This window comes from Mustela erminea, chromosome 5, assembly GCF_009829155.1.
Source record: "Mustela erminea isolate mMusErm1 chromosome 5, mMusErm1.Pri, whole genome shotgun sequence".
NCBI classification, from domain to species: domain Eukaryota; kingdom Metazoa; phylum Chordata; class Mammalia; order Carnivora; family Mustelidae; genus Mustela; species Mustela erminea.
The window spans coordinates 101,341,504-101,361,294 of record NC_045618.1 but is presented as its reverse complement, the minus strand read 5'-3'; the positions used below and the strand labels follow the sequence as shown (position 1 = coordinate 101,361,294).

The window sequence follows — 19,791 nt, the reverse complement described above, 5'->3', positions numbered from 1 at the left end:
GATTCAACCCCAAGAAGGCCTGACCCCTTGGCCTTCGTGCTATCCATTGTCACACACTGCCTCCTTCAGAGTGTGTAGGAGGGCATTGCTGTGTGCTTGGGAGGTTGCCGTCAAAGGCCCTCAAACGCTTTTCAGCTCTTTAGAGGCTAGGACTTTAAACTGGGTGATGTTATGTCAGCTCTACCCTAGTCCTTATATCTGCCATACCTCAGCAAGGGCCTTCTACTTGTGACCTGTTAATCTGGCTCCCTACTCAAAGCTGATTGCCGCCTGAGGCCTAGAGCAGCAAATCTCAAATTTTAGCATGCATCAGTCACTTTTTCTGTGTGTGTGGCAGGGAGCTGGGGAGGGGGCATTAAACACATTCAGGTTCCTATGGTAGGGTCAGGTCAGAATTCCCTTGGAGTTTAGGAGATTGTGTGGCCATTATTTAAGTAGCCTTTGCACATCCCAGAGCTGCATCAATGTCAGGTCGTCCTTGTTCCAAGTCAGCACCCAACTTCAGGTCTTAGTTTAGGTACTAGGACATTGCTTTGTTTCCAAGATTCTGTTCACTGGATTTCTTCCTTTGTCTTTCCCAGATACTCTATTCTGGTAACATGCCTGGTTCTCTAGTTTGTAGAACTGGCCTGGCGTCACACCTGCTGGACTTCTTTGAAGGGATTGGGTTTTGCCTGTTGGGAGGCTTCTCTGAACAGTCACATAGCTTGAATTTCTGAGTATCTTCCTGTCTCTCTTTTGCTCGGGCCTCTCCATCTATGGAAAATTCCCCACCCTTGCTCTACCTCCTTAGCTGCCCTGCTACCTTTTGTAGTAGTTGGAAATGCCTCCTACTCAATTTCTAAGGTAAAGGTCAGAGGATTTTTAAATCTACCATTGTCCTGTCTTCTCTCTTTGAGGTCTCCGGGCTATAAGCCATTTCTGCTCTGAATGCATCTTGCATTCCTTTATGGTTTGGGGGCTTCTTCTAGCTTCCTTTGTGGTTGAGGTATAGATTGATAAGATGTTGCTTGCAGTAGGTTATTTACCTCTGCGCTTGCCTTCCTTGTTCTGAGTGCATTCCTGCCACTCGGGCTTATGTGGTCTGGAGCACTGAATACCATAGGTAGCACTGAGCTACCGTAGGTGACATGATAGTACATAGTCCTAATTAGATTGTGGGGCCGGTGTCCAGTGAATGAGAGTGAGAGTGGACAATATTCACCAAAACATTCATTCATACATCCACTCCACAGATAAATATTGAGCATCCTCTGTATGCTTTCTAGAAGTACAGTGCTAAGGACTGGGAATACAAAACATGATTTTGCTTTCAAGGAGTTTAAACTCTATGGGGAGGAAGTGAAATATGTAAGTCCAGTATAGCGAGGTAATTTGTATGTAGTGAGTATGTGAAGTGTCCTGAATACACATAGGAGGGGCAGATAAGCCAGTAGGGATTGAGTGGGACCCTGAGGGTAGCTTGAACTTGAATTTCAAAGATAGATTTTTACCTTAAAAATGAATTACTTAAGGGACACCTCGGTGGCTCTGTTGTTTAAGTGTCTGCCTTCAGCTCAGTCAGGGTACTGGGATGGAGTCCCACATCGGGCTCTCTGCTCAGTGGGGAGTCTGCTTTTCCCTCTCCCTCTGTGTTCTCTCTCTAAAATAAATAAATAAATAAAAAAAATCTTTTTTTTTTTTTTTTAAGATTTTATTTATTTATTTGTCAGAGAGAGTGAGCACAGGCAGACAGAGAGGCAGGCAGAGGCAGAAGGAGAAGCAGGCTCCCCGCTAAGCAAGGAGCCCGACGGGGGACTTGATCCCAGGACGCTGGCTTGACCCAAGCCGAAGGCAACCGCTTAACCAACTGAGCCACCCAGGCGTCCCAAATAAAATCTTTAATAAAGAAAAAGTGGACACATTTAAAAGAACTGAATTAGGGGGAAAAATAAGTTTCAGACCCTTTCTCTTGTTCGTGTGTGTGTGTGTGTGTGTGTGTGTGTTTGTGCTTGTTTCTTTTTGTGACCTAATGTCTCTACTTGGCATGTGTCACTTTGACCTTTGCAGTCTTACTACCTGTTATTTCTTTGTGTAATAATTTATATATAAGGGGGAAAACAGTAGCTATTTTATGTCCTTAGAAGTTTTGCTTTTAATGCTTGAAAGAAAGAGGTGTGAAAAGTCAAATCATCTAGGTTAGAAGCACTTTTGTTTTGTTACTACCCCAAATTAGGAACTGAAGATTATATACTCAGAGAATTTTTAGCAGGAAACAAGGACAAATTTGCATATGAAATGAAAGTAGTTATTGCAGTAACAAAATATGTAGATGAGATTTCTAGTACCCAAATTAGTCCAAAACAAGTCCCAAACAAATGAGACTAGGTAAATTGGTATAAAATCTTAGCTCTCAGATATTGCTGTCATCCTCCGACGTGTTATCTGTCATCACCCAAATGTCATCACTCAGGTAAAAATCTGCATTATTGTTTTGTAAGAGCAATAGCATCATTAAATTACTGTCATACCCCATCTCTGACAATTAGGAGGAGGAGGGATGATAAGAGTGGTCTGAATCATAGCCTGTGAGGAAAAAGAACCCTGTTATACCTAAAGTATTTTTATGTATTATTTCATTTTCTTTGTAACAGGTTAGTGGTTACTTGGATGATTGTACCTGTGATGTTGAAACCATCGATAAGTTTAATAACTACAGGCTTTTCCCGAGACTACAAAAACTTCTTGAAAGTGACTACTTTAGATATTACAAGGTATTTTTATTTATTTATTTTTTTTGTACAAGAATACTTAGAGTTTAAATATATAGCTGTATTTTCTTAGGAATTTCTGAACTTCAAAATTGTGGCCATTATTTAAAATTCAGTTCACAAGAGTGAACAATGTGGTTCTGAAACCATCCATTGGATACTTTTAATTTCAACAACTCAGTTTTGCACTCTGGAGTTAGAAACTTGTTGGTTAAATTGAAGTCAGAACAGAAACTATTACACTGTTACCAAAATTGCTAATTCGTACTTTTCTAAAATACTGTATTGACTCCACTTAATTAAAATCATTAGATTTTTTTCGAGAAGCATGACTTTATTCTGACCTGTATTATTTTAACTAATCACTTGAGATATCTACAGAAAGAGTTTAGAAAATCTGATCATTGGAGTATGTAGTCCTCATCTGAGTTCACAAAGGCCTGGTACTTGCTTAAAAAAGAGTATCATTTGAGTGGTGATGGTATGAGCTACTTTGGCTCCTAGTCACCGTCTGTTCAGGGTTTGTGTAGTAGTGGTCTATCTTTCTTTTTTTTTTTTTTTTTAAAGATTTTTATTTATTTATTTGACAGAGAGAGATCACAAGTAGGCAGAGAGGCAGGCAGAGAGAGAGAGAGGAGGAAGCAGGCTCCCCGCTGAGCAGAGAGCCCGATGCGGGACTCGATCCCAGGACCCTGAGATCACGACCTGAGCCGAAGGCAGCGGCTTAACCCACTGAGCCACCCAGGCGCCCCTGGTCTATCTTTCTAATCAAATCTACCAATTTGCTTACCCAAGTTACACATTGATATAATCGCTGGAACTTGGCAACGGGGACCTAGAAGAAAAAGAAAAACTGAAGCTAATAGCATGACCAGGTTCTAGCATCTTAATTCAATGCTTGTCAATAATAATATCACGGTTCTTATTTTTATAACCTTTTCTGTTATCCTATAGGTAAACCTGAAGAGGCCATGTCCTTTCTGGAATGATATCAACCAGTGTGGGCGAAGAGACTGTGCTGTCAAGCCTTGTCAGTCGGTAAGAACCATACATATATTTTAAAACCTGTTACATCGTTTTTCAAATAATTGCAATTTTAAAAAAGGGCGCAATGTAACTAAAATAACATTTCAGTCCTTAGGTTAAATATAATGTTGTTTAATATTTATAGATTAGAAACCTAAACTTGGGTGCCTGGGTGGCTCAGTCGGTTAAGCATCAAAACTCTTGGTTTTTGCTCAGTCATGATCTCAGGATCCTGGGATCAGCCCTGTGTCAGGCTCCATGCTCAGCAGGGGATCTACTGGAGATTTTCTCTCTACTTCTACCTTAACTCCCTCCCCCATCAAATAAATAAATCAGTCTTAAAAAAGAAAAAACAAAAACCAAGGGGCATCTGGGTGGCTCAGTGGGTTAAGCATCTGCCTTTGGCTCAGGTCATGATCCCGGGATCCTAGGAATGAGTCTCATATTGGGCTTCCTTGCTCAGCAGGGAGCCTGCTTCTCTCTCTCCCTCTGTCTGCTGCTCCCCCTGCATATACTTTGCTCTCTCTCTAATAAATAAAATCTTAAAAAACAAAAAAACCCACAAAACCAAAACCTAAACTTACTAATGATAAAACCTATTTTGAATTATTTTGCTTTCATAATAATAGAATTAAATTTTGTGATAAATATAATCCTTTGATTTACTAGTGAGATTAGTAGTTCTTTTGGCTTGCTGTTTGTTTTTCTTACATCTTACCCAAAGTTGTGTTTATAGTATAATGAAATTGAAGTATAAACAATATCCCTTTTTTCATGGGTGTATTGTTTCCTTTGGATGGGGAGGGGTTGGACAGAACACCTGGTTTTGCTTAAGAATTCTCAGAGCAGGGAGGCCTGAGTGGCTCAGTTGATTGGGTGTCTGCCTTTGGCTTGGATCATGATCTGGGGTCCTGGGATCGAGTCCCATATTGGGCTCCTTGCTCAGTAGGGAACCTGCTTCTCCTTCTACCTATCTCTTCTCCTTCTGTCCACTGCTCCTCCTGATTGTGCTCTTTCTCTCTCTGACAAATAAATAGAAAAATAAATAAATAAAAAGAATTCTCAGAACATTAAAATTTAAAGCATTTTACTCTGAAAACAGAATTTTACACTTTCAACAAAGCCTTTTTTCCCTTTAAAGCATATATTTCTATTTTTCTTCTTTATTATGATAAAATATGCATAACAGAAAATTTACCATTTTAACCATTTTTTTTTAAAGATTTTATTTATTTATTTGACAGACAGAGATTACAAGTAGACAGAGAGGCAGGCAGAGAGAGAGGAGGAAGCAGGCTCCCCACTGAGCAAAGAGCCCGATGCAGGGCTCGATCCCAGGACCCTGGGATCATGACCTGAGCCGAAGGCAGCGGCTTAACTCACTGAGCCACCCAGGCGCCCCCCATTTTAACCATTTTTAAGTGTACAGTTTATTGGCATTAAGTACAGTCACGTTGTTGTGCAATGATTACCACCATCCAGTTAGAGAACTTCTTCCTGATCACAAACTGAAACTGCACGTTGATTAAACAGTAAGTCCCTATTCCACCCTCCCTCTTGCCCTTGGCAACCACTATTCTGCTTTCTGTCTCTATGAATTTGATTATTCTGGGTACCTCGTATAAGGGGGAGTATTACAAAATTTGTCCTTTTGTGTCTGGCATGTTTCACTTAACATGATTTTAAGGTTTATCCATAGTTACATATATTTGAATTTTATTTCATTTTAAGGCTGAGGAATACTACATTGTATGTGTATCTGCTTTTCATATCCATTCTCCCATTGCTTGGGTTTTGGGTTATTCCCATCTTTTGGCCATTGTGCATAATGCTGCCCTGGATATGGGTGCAGAAGTATATGCTTACGTCCCTAATTTCCATTCTTTGGGGTATACACCTAGAATTAGAATTACTGGATCATATGGTAGTTCTCGCTTTAATTTTGGGGGGGAACATCATACTGTCTTCACAGTAGCTGCATCATTTTACATTCCCACCAGCAGTGTACAATGTTTCCAAATTCTCTGTATCCTCACCAACACTCACTCTTTTCTGTTTTCTGGATAATAGCCATCCTAAGGGGTATGAAGTGGTGCTATAATTTTGAGTGGTTTATTTTATTTTTTAATGTTCTGTTGCTGTATTTCTTTTTTTTATTTAATTTTTTTTATTAACATAAAATGTATTATTTGCCCCAGGGGTACAGGTCTGTGAATTGTAGGCTCACTATTGAGTGGTTTATTTTTATAAGTGTAAATATTGCTATATAGACCTATCTAGCGTATGGAATTAAAGAAAATATAAAAATTTTATTTATGGGCATTTTGTCATTAGATACCTGAGAATCAGGTGTTTAGTTATACTCATCTTTACAGACAAACTTTTTGAAAATTCAAGAATTAGCTTGTGAAACAACCTCTATTATGAAAATATCATTAAAGTGATGTCATCAGTTTAAATGTTTCATTTTATTTCCTAAGTTCTGGCATTTATATTTAGTAATCAGAAACATTAGCTGGGGAAATTCAAGTTTACCAATAACTTATGTATGACATATTAAATATGATGAAAATAGGAGTGGCTGGGTAGCTCAGACATTGAGCATCTGTCTTTGGCTCAGGTCATGATCCCAGAGTCTGGGGATCGAGCCCTGCATCAGGTTCCCTGCTTAGCAGGGAGCTGCTTCTCCCTCTCTAACTCTCCTGATTTGTGTTCCCTCTCTTACTGTGTCTCTCTCTGTCAAGTGAATGAATAAAATCTTAAAAAAAAAAAATGCTGAAGGGCGCCTGGGTGGCTCAGTGGGTTAAGCCGCTGCCTTCAGCTCTCAGGGTCCTGGGATCGAGTCCTGCATCGGGCTCTCTGCTCAGCAGGGAGCCTGCTTCCTCCTCTCTCTCTGCCTGCCTCTCTGCCTACTTGTGTTCTCTGTCAAATAAATAAATAAAATCTTTAAAAAAAATGCTGAAAATATGGTACATACTTAATAAAAGCATTTAATTGCACTTATGCATTAAATGGGCCATTATTAATATTGGTCAAAACAGGCAAGTGGGGGGCTCCTGGGTGCCTCAGTGGGTTGAAGCCTCCGCCTTTGGCTAGGGTCATGATCTCAGGGTCCTAGGATCGAGCCCTGCATTGGGCTCTGCTTGGCAGGGAGCCTGCTTCCTCCTTCTCTCTGCCTGCTTCTCTGCCTACTTGTGATCTCTGTCTGTCAAATAAATAAATAAAATCTTAAAAAAACAAACAAACAGGCAAGTGGTTTTACAGGTATTGAAAATTTGGATCTCATCTTTTTTTAAAAAAATGTTTCTTTTCTTTTAAGATTTTATTTATTTGAGAGAGAGAGAGCAAGCAAGAGAGAGAGAAAGAGAGAGAGTGTGCACAAGCAGGGAATAGGGGAAGAGGGAGAAGGAGAAGCAGATTCTCTGCTGAGCTGAGCAGGGAGCACGATGCAGGGCTTGATCCCAGAACCCTGAGATCATGACCTGAGCCGGAGGCAGATGCTTAACTGAGTGAGCCACCCAGGCGCCCCTCATCTTTTTTTTTTTAAGCAATTAAAAAAAATTTCAGGGCTTGAATTCGTGACCCTGAAATCAAGACCTGAGCTGAGCTGAGTCATATGTGCTTAACTGCCTGAGAAATTCAGGCATCCCTAAACGTTTTCTTTCAAGTAATCTCTACACCCAATGTGGGTCTTGAACTTGCAACCTGGAATCTCTCTATAAACTGACAGTCCAATTATTTATTACCTTTACAATGGGTCAAAGCAACCTTCTTTCCCCTCCATTCTTAAATGACCAATGTGAAAATGAATAACAAAATCTAGTGTTAGTCTGTGAATAAGAAATGAGCACTCTGTTGGTTAAATCTTTTTGGAGATCAGTTCAGCAAATGTATCAACAAAATAAAAAAGGTACATGTCTTTTGGTATAGCAATTCCACCAAGATTTTGACTTACTAAAATAATTGGACAGATGTTCAAAGATGACCATAAAGCAGTAATAAATATTGTAAAGGTATCAATTCTGCTAAAATTAGTTTATGAATTTGGCAAGATATGAAAAAATTAGAGACCATCTAAATATCTGGTCTTAAGAATTGTACGTTGAGCTAGTTCAAAATCTGGAAAGTTACATAATAAAGTGATTGTCTCTGTGTGGGTCCTTCCCTTTTGGCAGGTATAGTCTATTTCAGAAATATACTTAGCACTGGAATAGGGCCCTGCGGTTTCAGAGTACATGCATCATTATGTCTATTCACAGCATCACTTTGAGGATAGACAGACAGGTCCTATAGTTGGTAAGTGGCCAACATGTGACTAAAGACCAGTGCCAATCTCCTCTGAAAAGAACTAGGGCTTCTTAAAAAATACTTGATTCCAAGATTGGAACAAGAAATATACATGGTGGGCCACCTGGGTGGCTCAGTCAGGTAAGCATCTTCATTCAGGTCAGATCATGATCCCAGGTCTGGGATCGAGCCCCACTTCTGGCTCCCTGCTCAATGGGGAATCTGCTTCTCCCTTTGCCCCTCCCTTATTTATTTAAATAAATAAATAAATAAATAAATAAAATCTTTAAAAAATATATATATATATATATAAGGTGAGCCTGGAGTATCTTGTCATAACAGAAAACAAAGGGTGTTGCTAAAGATTACTAGGGTCATATCAATAGGGATTCAGATGTCAAGTCAGCACTTTGTGGGTCCCCTGGTTGCCAGTGTGGGACAATTTGGGCGTCAAAAGGAATGGCTATTTTTACATTTCCATGCTGTTATGTAAGTAATAAAATAAATGACCAGCAGCCTATATGATAATTTGTTGGGTTTTTGTGTACTTTCAAGAAGTGATACAAAGGGGGGGCACCTGGGTGGCTCAGTGGGTTAAGCCTCTGCCTTTGGTTCAGGTCATGATCTCCAGGGTCCTGGGATTGACCCCACATCCGGCTCTAAGGGAGCCTCCTTATCCCCCAACCCACCTGCCTCTCTGCCTACTTGCTATCTGTCTGCCAAAAAAAAAAAAAAAAAAAAAAAGAGGTGATATAAAGGGACATCTGGGTGGCTCAGTTAGTTGTTAAGCATCTGCTTTTAGTTCGGGTCATGATACCAGAGTCCTGGGATTGAGCCCCACATTGGGCTCCTTGCTTGGCAGGAAGCCTGCTTCTCCTTCTTCCTCAGCCTGCTGCTCTGCCTACTTGTGCTCTCTCTCTCTGTTAAATAAATAAATAAAATCTTAAAAAAAGGAGAGTGATATAAAAACTGCTTAACTATTCTCAGTTTAAAAATAATCTCAAAAAATAAAAAATAAAAATAATCTCATAAGGGTTCCTGATTGACTCATTTGGAAGAGCATGTGACTCTTGATCTTGGGATCATGAGTTCGAGTACCATGACGGGGGGATAGAGATTACTTAAATAAATAAAATAAACTTTAAAAAAATAAAAATAATCTCATAAATTATAGAAACTTAAATTTTTTTCAGAAGATAGAATAAATTTCTGATAAAAGCATTTTTTTTTTCTTTTTCAGGATGAAGTTCCTGATGGAATTAAATCTGCAAGCTATAAGGTATGTATAGGTACTTACTAATAAAAGAAAAAACCCATCACCCAGCTTCAGCAATTATTAGTCTGTGGTCAATTTTGTTTCGTCTGTACCTTGTGCTCCACTTTCCCAATTATTTTAAAGTCATTCTCAGATAAGTCTTTATGGATATTTATTTTCTACTTAGAATTATAATTTACTGTGATTTCATTTTACTGTTCAGATCATTCTCATTTGGCCACTGGGAGCTGTTTCAGTTGTTCCTGTGTCCCTTTGATCTACTCTCATCATTGTGGTTTTTCTCTTTCTTCAACACTTTCTTAGTTTCTGGCACTACTGGTATATTTCTGTCTCTTCAGTCTCTTTTAATCCATTTCCATTCCCTTTTCTTTTTTCTTCTTTGAAAACTTATATGTTGAGGAAATGAATCCTTATCCTATAGAATTTTCCACATTCTGGGTGCCTGGGTGGCTCAGTTGTTAAATGTCTGCCTTCAGCTCAGGTCATGATCCCAGGGTTCTGGGATCGAGCCCCACATCAGGCTCCTGCTCAGCCGGGAGCCTGCTCCTCCGTCTCCCTCTGCTGTTCCCCCTGCTTGTGTTCTCTTGCTCTGTCAAATAAATAAATAAAATCTAAAAAAAAAAAAAAAAAAAGAATTTTTCACATTGTGTTTTAGTTGATTGTATCCCTGTTACATCATTCAACACATTATTTTCTATAAACTGTCAGTTATGTGTTATAGCTTTTCAGATTCATTTCCTGATATGTATTGTAAGTTGCTGTATACTTCCTATTACATCATATCAGAAGACATGTCATGTCTGGTTTTCTTTTTTTCTTATAAGATTGATCATTAGGTTCATTATACATCTGATATAAAGTTCCCTACTAGCTTTTTCTGTGAAAGTTGTAGCAGCTTTGATGATTATTACCTAGTTGCATTCTTTCATTAGGGTTTTGAAAATGCTGATACCCTAATTATATCATTCTTTCTATACTTATTATCTGTTATTATTCTATAAAGATCTTTTCTTGTCAACTATTTGGATGCCCTGAAATACAGTTTATACAGGACAGACAGGATCAATGCTTCATTCTTTTCCTCTCTTTACTAGTTTTCAGAATAATTATGAGTCTGGTCCCCTAACACCTCTGAAGATGCGCAATAAAGTTTTTATTTTTAGGTGTTATTTTGAACTTAGGAATTTTGACATATTTTATGTGTTGGATTCTGTTGTACTCATTTCTTATGATTCCTTTTGATGTTTGAGTTGTTCTGTCTTTGGCTACTAGGAGCTCCTTCAAGTTAGTGACTATGGCCTTTTAAGATGATCCCAGTAATGGATTCTACCATTAACATTTTGTAAACTTACATTATCTCATATGTATCTGTCTATCTTTCTAGTTATCCATTAAAAAATGTTATTTTCTGGATATATTTCAAAGTACATTGCAAGCATCAGTACGCATTGCCCTAAATGTATCATCAACTAGATACACACACACACACAACTAGAAGTATATCATTAACCAGAGTCCAATATTTGCTTCTACGTATTTTTTTATAAAGTTAACACACAGTGAGATGCACAAATCTTAGCTGTGCCTGTGCTAAATGCAGGTACCTGTGTAATCTATGCTTCGATTACAATAGGGAACATTACTATTTCCCTAGAAAGTCGCTTGATACCCTGTCTCAATTTCTACTTTTTCTCCCAGGAGCAACCACTGTTCACTTTTTCCACCATAGATTCTAAAGTAATTTTGCTCCTTTTTGATTCCGTGTTTTGTTGTTCATGTACAAAGAGTAAAGTCATAGCTATAAATGTGTTGGCTCCAGTAGCAGAACTTTGAGCATAGTTAAATGATGCCAACATCATCAAAACTTTCGAAAGTTTATACTGTTGAGGGAAAACATCTGTCCCTATTGTGAATACCAGTATAAATTCATTTTAAGCTAAAAACTGAGGACAAAATAATTTGTTTTGTGGTAATAATATACAAATTCTGATAAAAACAATTCTGACTAAATAAAGAAATCTGTGGAGCAGAAATGAATTTTTAGTTGATTAAGATATACACATAATTCAGGGGCGCCTGGCTGGCTCAGTCAATAGAGCATATGACTTTTTTTTTTTCTTAGATTTTATTTATTTATTTAACAGAGATCACAAGTAGGCAGAGAGGCAGGCAGAGAGAGAGCAGGGAAGCAGGCTCCCTGCCAAGTGGAGAGCCCAGTGCGGGGCTTGATCCCAGGACTCTGGGATCATGATCTGAGCCGAAGGCAGAGGCTTAACCCACTGAGCCACCCAGGCATCCCTAGAACATATGACTCTTGATCTCAGGGTTGTGAGTTCAAGCCCCACATTGGGTGTAGAGATGACCTAAAAATAAAATCTTAAAAAATAAGATACATGCATAATTCATAATTGCATCCAAATATGCTGTGATATTTTACCAATTAAGATAGAAGTGGTAATTGTCAAAATACACAGGTTTTTGTATTTATATATACCCTTAATGACCATAAACTTTTTGAGGTAAAGCTAATACAGAAGAAAATATTACTTTGGCATGGACAAGGGTACTTTCTTTGCTGTCCATCATCAATCAGATTTTATAAATGTTTGAGCCTTTGGGAGCCTGGGTGGCTCAGTGGGTTGAGCTTCTGCCTTCAGCTTGGGTCATGATCTCAGGGTCCTGGGATCAAGCCCCACATCGGGCTCTCTGCTTGGCAGGGAGCCTGTTTCCTCCTCTCTCTCTCCACCTGCCTCTCTGCCTACTTGTGATCTCTGTCTTTCAAATAAACAAACAAACAAATAAATTAATAAATAAAATCTTTAAAAAACAATAAAAAATAAAAAATAAATGTTTGAGCCTTTGAAGACTATTTTGTAAAACAACCCAAGAGTCCTTCAGTGGACTTCAGTGGACTCTTTTAATAAATGAGATCTCTAAATGTTGATAGCTGTATGTTTAAAATCAGTGGACAATTATTCAAAGTATCAATGAATGGAATGCTTAAAGGAAAAATTCTTAGCTTTTGAAGGTTTAGCAAATTGCAGTTATTATAACAAAGCTTGTAAACAAAAACAATGAAATTTATTTCTATAAAAGCTAGGGAGGGATTAAACATACTAATGTGGGGAAAGTTCAGATGGTGCTTGCTCTAAGGTTTAATTCTGAAATTTTATAATTGTGCTTTGGAGTATCTCCTCTTGTGGGAAGAGCCTCTTCATGATGAAACTCTTGTGTTGTTTTTAAATTTTATTTATTTATCTGACAGAGATCACAAGTAGGCAGAGAGGCAAGCAGAGAGAGGAGGAAGCAGGCTCCCTGCTGAGCAGAGAGCCCAATGCGGGGCTCGATCCAGGACCCTGGGATCATGCCCTGAGCTGAAGGCAGAGGCTTTAACCCACTGAGCCACCCAGGTGCCCTGAAACTCTTGTTTTTAATTGGATAAGTTTATATTCTCATCTAAAATGAAATGAAATAAGGATTACAATTTTGTAGCATCTATATTTGGCAAAATATTTAAAATAATAAATAAATTATTTGATGGGTTTTGTCTTAAAATATTTAGTGAAGAAACATTCTTTGAAGGCAAAAAAATAGACCTTGTGGAAATAATTTGGTTTAAGATATTTTCACATATTTACCTGTTAGAGAGAATATTTTTCTCAATTAAAAAGTACAAATGCAGGGAAGAGTTAATTGAAGATAGTGATGATTTCAAATTGACTAGGCATAAAAGTTAACTTTGAAGGAGATTATGGGCAGTTTTATGAAAAATTAAAAATGATAAATTGAAAAAAATTTTTAGTCAGAAAAATGCCAGTGATAAAAAATTAAGATATATGTGACTTAACGAAGTCAATTAAAGCTTTAAATAGAAACAAAGAATAAAAAAAGAACCTGAAGAATGTTTTAACTTACGTTTTAATATTCAGATAATTATAATGATAAGGTTTTTAAAATTTTTTGTTTTAATTTACATAGGTATATCATTTTTTGAACAAATTCTGTTCATTTTTTGATATATATTTTTAACTTTTTAGTTTAAGCTAATTGTTTATAGAAAAGTTGCAAGATTAGTATAAAGACATGAGTATACTCTACAGATTCACTAATTTTTAATATTTTGCCTCATTTTTCTATATACATATTCTATATGTATGTATATATATTCTTATTTTGTATATACATATTCTTATTTTCAGACCACTTGAGAGTAGGTTGAATGTATCATATCCCTTTAATAGTTAATTATGTAGAAAGAATTTTAGTTTGTTTTTTTTTAAAGATTTTATTTATTTATTTGACAGACAGAGATCACAAGGAGGCAGAGAGACAGGCAGAGAGAGAGGAGGAAGCAGGCTCCCTGCAGAGAAGAGAGGCTGATGCAGGGCTCGATCCCAGGACCCTGGGACCTGAGCCGAAGGCAGAGGCTTTAAACCACTGAGCCACCCAGGTGCCCTGAGAATTTTAGTTTTGAAAATAGTGTTGGAATTGAGCTATCTTACAGGTCAACCATTGTAATGAAACAAAGCTGTTATTCAGTAAATAAGTATTTCAAAAAATTGTATCATTTCGGTTATCTTAGTGTTCCCTTTTATCCTCAGAAGTGTCATAGGCTAGACAGTCATTATTAGTATGGTCAGTCTAACAAAAAGGACACTCAGTAAATATTTGTTGAGTGATTGAGTCTGTGCCTTCTGTTTCCAGTGTTACCTTTCAGCTCTGTGGTGGTGATGGCCAGTGTGTGTGAGATCATATGATCTACATTCACTTCCTCTGTGCCAAATACCTGCCTATCAGAATAATGTGTGTGTGTGTGTATGTGTGAGGCTTAGATGTTGAGAAGAAATGTGGTTGTTTATTTTTTTATTTTATTTTTTAAACGATTTTATTTATTTATTTGACAGAGTGAGAGAGATATCACAAGTGGGCAGAGAGGCAGGCAGAGGAAGAAGGAGAAGCAGGCTCCCTGCCAAGAGAGAGCCAGATGCGGGGCTCGATCCCAGGACCCTGAGACCACAACCTGAGCCGAAAGCAGAGTCTTAACCCACTGAGCCACCCAGGTGCCCCTAAAGAATATATTTTAAGCACCTAAAGATGTCAGAATACTTTTTGTAAGACTTGGTGTGCCCCAGGGCATATTTAGAATCATGGCATTTGGAGACGAGATTGACCTAGACACACATCTTCTGGTCCAACCACTTATCTATGGAAGAGAAAACTGATGCTTACAATTAGGCCATTGAAAAAGTGGGACACCAGGGTTCCTGGATGGCTCAGTCAGTTAAGTGTCAGACTCTTGATCTCAGCTCAGGCCTTGATCTGAGGATCATGAGTTCAGAGCCTGTGTTGGGCTCCACACTGGGCATGGAGCCTACTTTAAGGAAAAAAGAAAAAAAAAAGTGGGACATTACTTCATGATCCCTTGCCTAATGTTCCTAAAACCTTAGAGATTTTCTTAGCGAACAGCTTGGTAATGACTTATCAGAACTACATTCTCTGTTTTGTGACCATATAGTAAATGTGTTCACCGACAAAATCAAGGGGCAAAGCCTTTTATGTTTGTTTGTTTGTTTTTTAAGCTTCAGGGGAGATGTGAGGGCTTAATTTTTTTTTAAGTTTTGAAGCCAAGGAAATTGTGCTAGGTATGAAAGAACTTCAGATGATTTTGATATTCTTTTAAAATGCAATAAGTGGACATCTGTTTATTCTCCTTTTCCTTTTAGTATTCTGAGGTAGCCAATAACCTCATTGAAGAATGTGAACAAGCTGAACGACTTGGAGCGGTGGATGAATCTCTGAGGTTTGATTTTTTTTCTTTTTTTGTGGTAGTTTTTTTTTTTTTTCCTCGTGAAATGGTAACTTTAAGAAAAGGGTAACAGTACCTGTTTTCTTTATTTGAAGTGAGGAAACACAGAAGGCTGTTCTTCAGTGGACCAAGCATGATGATTCCTCAGACAACTTCTGTGAAGCTGATGGTATAACAGTTTTCATAGTGTGCATTTTGTTTAAAATTGGGTTTAATTTTAAATTTGTTGTTTAAAATGGCTTTTAGAACTCAGTTTGTAAAGTTAGGCAGTTCGTCAAAAAGCTAAAGACAATTACCGTATGACCTAGCAATTCAGCTCCTAAATATGTACCAAAAAAAAAACTGAAGACAGGATAACACATACTTGTATGCCCATATTTGTGGCAGCATTTTTCACAATGGCCAGAAGGTAGAAATGACCCAAATATCCATCAACAAATGAATAGAAAAGCAGAGTATAATAAATACACACAATGGAATATTATTTAGCCATAAACAAAGTTTTGATATGTGCTGCAATATGGATAAACCTTGAAAATACTATGCTAAATAAAATAAGCCAGACACAAAAGAGCAGCTATTGTGTGATTCCATTTACATAAAATATCTAGAATAAGTAAGGTGATAGAGACAGAGTAACCAGAGGTTAGGAGAAGGGGAGAATGGGGCATTATTGTTTAATGGTTAGAGTTTCTGTTTGAGGTCCTAGAAAAGTTTGGAAACAGTTAGTGGTGACAGTTGCACAATGTTGTGAATATAATTAATGTCACTGGATTCTACTTGTAAACATGGTTAATATGGTAAGTTTTACGTTACATACATTTTACTGCAGTTAAAGAAAAACAAACTGCCAGTTTCTGGAAAAAATTTACCTCCTGAGTTTGAGTATTACTGTTTTGTGTATCTCAGTTATATGTGTGTGTGTGTTACTTACATATTATATATATATATGATTTTGTAATATACTCAGGCATTTTGCAAAATAGATTGAGATTGCAAAACTTTGCTTCTGTTGTACTGGCCTTGGGTTATTACATATTTTCCTTAATGATGGTGTGTGTTACTTTTGGAAAAGAGAAGAATGAACCCTGAGTTACATCTGAGACAATGGGAAGCTGAGCCAGAGTTCTGGGACTGTTCAAATCCAGGAGCCCTAGGATGCATTAGAACCCTTTAATCAGATTTATGGATTCTCCTATTCTTCCTTTCTCCAAGTTGAATTGTTAGCGTTTTAGTTGGCTACACAAATCAAATCCACCTGAGTTTTGGTATCCTTCATGGCTCTTTTGAAGCAGATTAATGATCTTAAAAAAATTAGCAAAAAGAATGATACAGATAATTTTAATTACAAGTGAGAGATAGATCCTGCAATTCTCCAAAAAGAGGAAGACAGAGAGAAAGTACTTATTTTTAACTTTGTGGTTTCATTTTGGGAAAAAAAAGAGAAACACATGTTTTCCTTAACATAGCAGGATTATGCCTTGGCAAATAATACTTATAATCCTCTATTCCTAATTCCAAAATCTGAAAACTCTGAAAAATGAATATTTCCCCCCTGAGTTTAGCACAGACTCATTTAGTATGAATATTCACACGTTTCACTACAGGACTATTTTTGTTTTTGTTTATAAGTTGCTGCCCCAGTCCCTCCTGGGATAATTATTCAGTATATGTTGCATACACTCTAATACCTTTCTAAAATCTGAAAAGTTCTGAATTCCCAAAATATAGGCCCCAGTGATGTTGGCTAGGGAGTTTTGGACTTACACCAAGTTTTAGACTAGCGAAGAAGGGGGATAAAATGCGCCAAGAGGTGCCTGGGTGGCTCAGTCCTTAAGCATCTGCCTTTGGCTGAGGTCATGACCCCAGGGTCCTAGGATTGAGCCCGGCATCCTGCTCCCTGCGTAGTAGGAAGCCTGCTTCTCCCTCTCCCACTCTCCTTGCTTGTGTTCCCTCTCTCACTCTCTCTCTCTCTGTGTCTGTTAAATAAATAAAATCTTTAAAAAAGAAATGCTCTCCCAGCCCTTTAACTTTACAGTCTCTTTTCCACAAGGATTCTTTGGCCTGAATATTACTATGAGATAAAATTAAACTCTTAACATGCCGCACATTTTTTTTTAAGGCCTGCAGTGTTAGAGAAAGAACAGTAATACTTTAACTTCATTTACCAAAGTGTACTTTTGAGACTACCTGCTTAGATTTGTGCAGCAAGGACTGAGAATCTGTTCCATGAATCACTTGTCCATTCATATTTGTTTCTTCTGTTAAGGTGAATATTTAAAAAGAGGATAGCTTTATAAGGAAGATATAATGTATGTAAATGGTAGGTAGAAAACAGAAGATATTTTGTGAGTTTTAATTAGAAATTTGAGCTTTTGTCATCTGGCGAAATACGACTGTAGTAACAATTTTTAAAAACTTTTTATTTATTTACTTAGAGCAAGTGAGAGAGAGAGCATGAGTGGTGAGAAGGGGCAGAGGGAAAGGGAGAAGCAGACTCCTCATTGAGCAGGGAGCCTGATGTGAGGCTCCATCCCAGTCTGGAATCATGACCGGAGCCAAAGGCAGCTGCTTGACTAACTGAGCCAGCCAGGTGCCCCAGTAACAATTATTTTTTATTAAAAAGTTGATTCAAGATGAAGTATTTGTTATAAGTAAAATTATGAGTCAACTAATACTTATATCTAATTAGGCAGAATATTAAAAATTTAATTATTTCTTGGTCACTTGTTTTCTGTCTTAAAATACTAGGTGCTGAGCATTATTTATATGTTTTAAAAGTGAGGGCTATTTTTTATGAATTTATTATAATTTGCTGTATTGTGGCGATACTTGAGTTGAGTTGAACAGAAATTATCTGTTCCTGAACCAGAGGATCCCATACAAGTTTGTTCTACTTTTTTTTTTTGTTTTTTTGTTCTTTTTTTTTTTTTTTTTTTTAAAGCTTTTATTTATTAATTTGACAGAGAGAAATCACAAGTAGACGGAGAGGCAGCCAGAGAGAGAGAGAGAGATAGGGAAGCAGGCTCCCTGCTGAGCAGAGAGCCTGATGCGGGACTCGATCCCAGGACCCTGAGATCATGACCTGAGCTGAAGGCAGCGGCTTAACCCACTGAGCCACCCAGGCGCCCTTTTGTTTTTTTTTTTTTTTTAAGTAATCTCTATACCCAACCTGGGGCTTAAATTAACAACCTGAAGATCAAAAGTCACATGCTTTACTGACTGAACTAGCCAAGTGCCCCTGTTTTTAAGTTTTGTTTCTACTTTCTCTAGTTACTTTAATTGCCACTTCCGCATGGACTCTCAGTTATTTCTAGATGCTATCACTGTGCTACTTCTAGAAGCCAGATTTCCCCTAATTTATGTCTCTAGTGTATTGTCAATTGGGATAAAAATAACCATGCTTAGCTTTATTTTTGTTTTGTCAGTGTGTTTTTAATAAGAAGTAGGTACTTTTGAGAGCCTAATGGACTTTCTTAAAAGCACCTGTGTGCTCAGATTTTTGTCATCTGCTTTAGTTGCTTTGAGGCCATTTTTGCCTACTTCATTTTTTTAATAAAGATTTTATTTATTTATTTGACAGAGAGTGATCACAAGTAGGCAGAGAGGCAGGCACAGAGAGAGCGGGGAAGCAGGCTCCCCACCGATTAGAGAGCCTGATGCGGGGCTCGATCCCAGAACCCTGAGATCATGACTTGAGCTGAAGGCAGAGGCTTAACCCACTGAGCCACCTGGGTACCCCACCCACTTCATTTTTTGTTGGTTCATGTTGTTAAGCTTTACAAATGAGTAAGATATTACTATATATTAAATAATTTCCCGAAGCAACTGGAAAACAAGGGGCCATTTTTTTGTTTCAAAGATAAAATACATTATACAAATTTATAGGACATATGAGTAACCAACATCTCACCAATTTTTGTATGGTTTTCATTGGTATCTGTAATGGACTTTTCTAGAATACTTACCTTTTCATTTTATTAGACAGCTTTTGTACTTAAAGTTTTGTTGATTATAAAATGTAAGATATGTCATAATACCACTAGGTAATATGTATTGAACTCTTACCATGGTTCCAAGCACTCTACACATATAAATTTACCTAAGTCTCATGGTAACGCTGAGTATTAGTTCCACTTTATAAATGAGGGCACCAGTGCATTGAGAACATATGTAATTTGCCCCAGGTTCCACACGGAATAAGACGTAGGGCCTGGATTCTCACCCAGGCAGTCTGCTTCCAGAGCCCCATGTGCTGGTCTGTTGAACATTTAGGTTGCTTCATATTTTCCCTTCTATAAATAATGCCGATGCAAGTATATTCCTGCTTATAACTTTTTGCATGTTTAGGATTGTACCTTTGGGACAGCTTTGTGGTGGATCTAGATGGTGGTCTTGTAAGAAGGAAGTTTTTGGTAACAAACAGTGTGTCGTAGTAATACATCTTCATCTGCCCCGGTTGCTGATGAACTGCTTGCGGTTAAGGTGGAGGGAAAGGGAAATGCGTAGTATATTTTTCATCTGGACAGCTTATGAGAATCAAATCACTGTGTTTCTTTGATTCTAAAAGTCACACATTCCTATTTACCATTTTTAAAAGCAGGATGCTTTTGCAACCAGTGAGTACATTTAATGTGGCTGTGCCA

General features: G+C 37.7%; 1 protein-coding gene across 1 annotated transcript in view; it reads left to right on the top strand.

Moving 5' to 3' along the window:
• The window catches only part of ERO1A (endoplasmic reticulum oxidoreductase 1 alpha), a 46,845-nt gene that overhangs the window by 6,921 nt on the left and 20,133 nt on the right, over window positions 1-19,791 (top strand). The window contains exons 2-6 of the mRNA XM_032344236.1: window positions 2,634-2,753; window positions 3,705-3,788; window positions 9,304-9,342; window positions 15,063-15,139; window positions 15,241-15,314. Coding sequence (XP_032200127.1) covers window positions 2,634-2,753; window positions 3,705-3,788; window positions 9,304-9,342; window positions 15,063-15,139; window positions 15,241-15,314 — 394 coding nt within the window. The remainder of the gene's footprint in view (window positions 1-2,633; window positions 2,754-3,704; window positions 3,789-9,303; window positions 9,343-15,062; window positions 15,140-15,240; window positions 15,315-19,791) is intronic.